Consider the following 6,859-nt stretch of genomic DNA (forward strand, 5'->3'; position numbering starts at 1 on the left):
AGAGTTTCATTTTGTTTGAACAATGATATACATATTTGAAACATTCTTGTTAATATGTATAAGTGAATGTGTCACACTTTTCGTGTAAGAAACACTGACAATCTGTAAACAACTAATTACATTGATATGAATCATAAATATTTCAACTGTTATTATGAACGGATGATAAATTGTCTTATGTTTGGTAGGAAGCGACCAACAAATCAGATTTCGTATTAATCTTTTTAGTTTTGTGCTCAATTGTTTATATTTGATTGCGTTTGCAAGTGTATTTTTGCAAATTACATAAGCGGTTGGTATTTCATTTTTTTTAAAATAAGAACTCTAGCGTGACAAACCCAGGAGCCTTGAAATCAACTAGATCTCGTTCAGGGATCAAATATACCTAGACTAATTACCCCAAGACAAGCAGTGCATCCGTAAACTGCACATTTTACAATTAATGTGAGTTTGCTTGATAACATAATGCAAGGATAATGCAACAATGATTCAGTGAATCTCATACTAGAGCAACCAACACGTATTCATGTCACTCAAAGCGATATAGAAGAACACGGTGGTGTCAATATATGCCAGAAAGACGTTTGGTTTGCCGTTTGATACAGTAGACTTAAACACTACCAGTTTAGGCAAAATGAAACTTTACTTCTTTTTACAATAGCTATTAAAGGCTCATAAGCCGCAACATTGAACTATCAAATATATATCATAACACTTGAAAACATTTGACAAGCATGCAATTTAGCCGTAAAATAAATGCTAAAACCTTAAATAACAAAGTTAATTAGAAAAGAAAACTGCATCGCCAGCAAGATTGCTACAAGAGATTTTCACCGAAACACTGGATCATCGATATCTTCAGTCTAATTGAAATCATATCCTAATATACGCTATATCATTAGGAACTAAGGTTTATCCTTAGATGTTCATTGTTTTGAAAGCGTTCCGTTAGCCTACATACGATAACTTTGAATTGATATGCTTCCTCCATGATTTGACAGTTTTAAAAATATGTTCGCTAACACATTCTCAAAATAATCGCTTGGAAAAATCATGGTTATTATTTGTGAACCACGAAAACGATATTGAAAGCGTTTATGTTTATGCCAGGTTGCATAGAATTAAAAGAACAACAACACGTTTGTAATCAATTGAACTCTTTTGAATATATGGAATAACATTTAATTTGGATATGGGCCTTTGTAGATTTTAAATCCATTGAGGGTTTTTAAACTTTGATTCCGGCCTAAAGTTTAACTCCAGAGAAGATGTTCCAGCGACTGTGATCTTCAAATAACTCGTTGTGGGAAGAAACTGACTTTATGGCGACCTTGTCATTGGCGTTGAGCTGTAAAACCGATGTATATGTGTGACACACATGGCCGTCATCCTCCTGATATGTAGCACGCGTGTGCTCTGCTCCGTTAAGCGTTATACCAAAGTAGAACGCCTTAGTTCTTTGTGGAGACAAAGCGCCCGTAAACAAATAGTTGCCAGATAAAGGTGCCGTAAATTCACCGGTTGTGCTATTGTACCAGGAGCCATCATTCACGATCACAACGCCGAAGACAATATTAGAACCGAATGATGGGGTCAGATCGGTTGGGTACCTCGCAGTAAACATGCCTGTACCTGAAAAAAATACAAGCATGGCATAATAACGTAATAATTAGTAGCCGCTGTAAATAATAGTTCACATTTTGACAATTTTTACGCAAAAGATATGCTCGTTCCAAGACAAAAAATAAAAAAGTTGGAAAAATGGTAAATCTGTGAGACTGCAGCTTTTAACGAACATGTGTAATATTAATAAGATTTAAATTATCTTTTATTGGTGTTCGAATGAAAAGAGTTATTGACAGCGTCAAAACGCATTTAATATTTAGTTTACAAATTGGCATAATTTTCTATATTGGACAATTGGTTGTTACTTAAACGCATTAAAGATCTTAAGGTTGATAACATTTGGATTGCCATAGTATTTCGTGTCGATAAATCGTATAACTTAACGTAATGTTGTATATAAATGGTACTGGTTTTCCCTATTTAGAAACTACCTTAGCTATTCAAATGTAAGTGGTTAAATATAAGTGCACGTAAATTTCAATTTACTTTCCTGTGCTCGATAGATATTGTCAATTGCTTGGCGTATCACAGCAGTTTCAATTTTTATTCTATTGAGTTATTATACGTTTTTCCTTTCAATGTGTTTATGTATTGCTACTATATTAATTATATCAATGTCAGAAAATTGAAGTTTTAATTTCATAAATATACATGTATACATGTAATATCAATTGCAAAAGTAGCAAAAGCAAATATCCCCTGTAATAAAACAAGGAAAGAAATACCCAAATATTTTAAAAGTAGACAATACAATGAATGAGGTGAACTTGACTTGCCTGGTATGATTTCATTTGAAGATAATAACCTTATGTGGTTATTCAATGCCGCCAACATTGTTATTTGCAAAACTACAAACGGACACTGATCAGATCTTAAAATCTCTTTTTTGACTTTATAAGATGGGACCGATTGATGTTTGACAAACGACATTATATATATATGTTTAACATAAAACTCCATATGTTAGATATATCAATCTACGACAGACCTATAGAAGTGGTTTAAGAACCATACTCACTCAGGTCATAAATGAATAAATACATTACTCATTCATGGTCCACATTATAACTAATATGCACTAAATAACTAAATAACTAAATAACATAATCTATAAATGAAATATTTCCATAACAATATCTCATACTTCATTAAGATTCTAGAGATACACGATAAGATATTCAGCTTTTTTGTTGGTTCAATTCATATAAAGTGGTTATATCAAGTTTTTCTACATAATATATTTGATTCCATAACACTTTATCGTGTAAATATTACAACTTGAATTTGATTTCTACAACGACTATTAAAGTTACCTATTTGACAGAGGAATCCAAGAAATATCGCTGAGCTGACACTCTTTAACATTTTCGTCTTATATTTCTTTATTCCTGACACGATATTATCGTAACTGTTCACTAATAACAAACTGCGAAATGATGCAACTAAGACTGAATAATGAAATGGTTAACGAAGCTATTGATATGCCTAGGCTTATATTTGTGTCATAAGTAAAGGAAGTTAATGCTTAACATTTTCGTGAGAAAAGGACATTTAAATCAAGGTCCTGCCGCATCAGTATTTTCAATGCCCCCAAAAAGACTGACCGTGATCCAAATATTTCATTGGTTAAATAATAAAAATCACCATTGTGAACCACCTTAACAGCACGCTTATCACACCAGTGTACCTTTCGATTAAATACAAATATAACATTAAAATTACACCAGTGGTAAAGTTGTCTTATTCGCTTGTTGCTGCTCAAGTGTTTAGATTGTGTGTTTTGTCAGCGCCTAAACGAAAGAGGAAATGAATGTGCAAACCTATTTATTGTTTGTGAGAAGTGAATAGTTAATGTATTTTGAACTTGTGGAAAGAAAAAAAATTCAATTATTGATAGGGAACAAGGCAGCCGAAATATTTCCATGTTTACTACTAAAAATAATTCAAAAATAAGAAACACCATGTCACAACACAGACACACTACGTCACAACACAGACACACCACGTAACTACATATACATACTACTTCACAAAATAGACACACTATGTCATAACACACCGCATCATAACACATACAAAATACGTCACACCACAGAGACACTACGTCACAACACAGACACACTACGTCACAACACAGACACACTGAGTCAATAAACAGACACACCAAGTCACAACACAACAAGTCGCAACACAGACATACTACCTCACAACACAGACACCATACGTCACAACACATACACACTACGTCACAACACAGACACAATACGTCACAACACAGACACCCAAAGTCACAACACAACAAGTCACAACACTACAAGTCACAACACAGACACAATACGTCGGAAAAAAAGACATACTACGTCACAACACTGACACAATACGTCATAACACAGACATACTTCGTCAAAACAAAGACACACTACGTCACAACACAAACACTTCGCGTCACAACACAGTCACACTACGTCACAACACATCCACATCGCGTCCAAACAAAGAAACACTACGTCACAACACAGACACACCGCGCAACAACACAAACTCACCGCGCCACAACACAGACACACTACTTCATAACACAGACACACCGCTTCATATCACACCACGTCACAACAAAGACAAAATACGTCACAACACAGACACTCAACGTCACAACACAGACACACTACGTAAGAACACAGACACACTTCTTCACATTACAGACACACAACTTCAGAACACAGACACACAACGTCAGAACACAGACAGACTACTTCATAACACAGACACACGACTCCACAACACAGACACACTACGTCACAACACAGACACACTACGTCAGAACACAGACACACCACGTCAAAACACAGACACAGCACACCACAACACAGACACACAACGTCAGAACACAGACACACTACTTCATAACACAGACACACGACGCCACGACACTTACACACTACGTTACAACACAGACACACTACGTAATTACACAGCCACAATACGTTACAACACAGACACACCTAGTCACAACACACCGCCTCAAAACACAAACACAATACGTCACAAAGCAGTCACACCACGTCACACCACACATACACTACGTTAAAACAAAAACACACTACGTAACAACACAGACACACTACGTAAACCACAGACAAACTACTTCACAACACAGACACACAACGCCAAAACATAGACACACTACGTCACAACACAGACACACTACGTCACAACACAGACACACCACGTCACAACTCAGACACACTACGTCAAAACAAAGACACACTACGTCATTACACAGACACACTACATAAAACACAGACACACTACGTCACAGCACAGACACACAATGCCACAACACAGGCTCACCACGTCACAACACAGACACATCATATGACAACACAGACACTCTTTGTCACTACACAGACACACCACGTCACAACCCAGACACACTACGTCACACACAGACAAACTACGTCACAACACAGACACACTACGGCACAACACATACACAAAACGCCACAACACATACACACTACGTCAAAACACAAACACACTACGTCACAACACAGACACACCACGTCACACCACACATACACTAAGTCAAATCAAAGACACACTACGTCACAACACAGAAACACTACATAGATTACAGACACACTATGTCACAATACAGACACTATGCGTCATTACACAGACACACAACGCCACAACACAGACACATTACGTGACAACACAGACACGCAACGTGACAACACAGACACACTACGTCACAACACAGACACACCACGTCACAACACAGACACACTACGTCATAGCACAGAAACACTACGTCATAACACATACACACTACGTCATAGCACAGATAAATTTCGTCATAACAAAGACAAACTACGATAGAACACATACACGCAACGTGACAACACAGACACACTTCGTCACAACACAGAAACACAACGTCATAACACATACACACTACTTCATAGCACAGATAAATTTCGTCATAACACAGACAAACTAAGATAGAAAACAGACACGCAACGTGACAACACAGACACACTTCCTCAAAACACAGACACACCATATCACAACACAGATACACTACGTCATAGCACAGACACACTACGTCATAACACATACACACTACTTCATAGCACAGATACATTTCGTCATAACACAGACAAACTACGATAGAACACAGGCACACTACGTCATAGCACAGACACACTACGTCATAACACATACACACTACATCTCAACACAGACACAAAACGTCACAACACAGACACACCACTTCCGAACACAGATACATTACGTCAAAACAAAGACATACTACGTTACAACACATACACACTACGTAGAACACGAAACACTACGTCACAACACAGACACAATGCGTCACAACACAGACACACCACGTCACAACACAGACAAGCCAAGCGACAACACAGACACACTTCGTCACAACACAGACAAACTACGTATAACACAGACACACTAAGTCACAACACAGACACTATACGTCACAACACAGACACACTACGTCACAACACAGACTCGCCACGTGACAACACAGACACACTTCGTCACAACACAGACACGCCACGTCACAACATAGACACACTACGTCATAGCACAGACACACTACGTCATAACACATACACACTACATCTCAACACAGACACACAACGTCACAACACAGACAAACTACGATAGAACACAGGCACACTACGTCACAACACAGACATTCTGAGTCACAACACAGACACACTACGTCACAACACAGACACACCACGTCACAACACTGAAACACCGCATCACAACACAGATACACTACGTCAAAACAAAGACATACTACGTTACAACACAGGCACACTACTTAGAACACGAAACACTACGTCACAAAACAGACACTATGCGTCACAACACAGACACACTACGTCACAACACAGACACGCCATGCCACAACACAGACACACTTCGTCACAACACAGAGAAACTACGTATAACACAGACACACTACGTCACAACACAGAAACTATGAATCAGAACACAGACACACTTTGTCACAACACAGACACGCCACGTCACAACACAGACTACTACGTCATAGCACAGACACACTACGTCATAACACATACACACTACATCTCAACACAGACACACAACGTCACAAAACATACACCCTACGATAGAACACAGGCACACTACGTCACAACACAGACACACTGAGTCACAATACAGACACACT

General features: G+C 38.0%; 2 protein-coding genes across 2 annotated transcripts; one reads left to right on the top strand and one right to left on the bottom strand.

The window, feature by feature from the left end:
• Nucleotides 1-241: 241 nt before the first annotated feature.
• LOC128233431 (EMILIN-2-like) lies at nucleotides 242-3,120 on the bottom strand. The gene is made up of 2 exons (XM_052947105.1): nucleotides 2,940-3,120; nucleotides 242-1,632 (listed from the first exon to the last, which is right to left on the bottom strand). The coding sequence occupies exons 1-2, from the start codon at nucleotides 2,989-2,991 to the stop codon at nucleotides 1,247-1,249; spliced, it is 438 nt and encodes a 145-aa protein (XP_052803065.1). The 5' UTR covers nucleotides 2,992-3,120; the 3' UTR covers nucleotides 242-1,246.
• On the top strand, nucleotides 3,060-6,324 carry LOC128235825 (putative uncharacterized protein DDB_G0287457). Its single transcript, XM_052950619.1, has 3 exons — nucleotides 3,060-3,089; nucleotides 3,842-4,589; nucleotides 5,873-6,324. Exons 1-3 carry the CDS (start codon nucleotides 3,060-3,062, stop codon nucleotides 6,322-6,324), a joined length of 1,230 nt encoding a protein of 409 aa, XP_052806579.1.
• The last annotated feature ends 535 nt before the right edge of the window (nucleotides 6,325-6,859 follow it).

The sequence above is a fragment of the Mya arenaria genome, chromosome 5 (genome assembly GCF_026914265.1).
Source record: "Mya arenaria isolate MELC-2E11 chromosome 5, ASM2691426v1".
Classification (NCBI taxonomy): Eukaryota; Metazoa; Mollusca; class Bivalvia; order Myida; family Myidae; genus Mya; species Mya arenaria.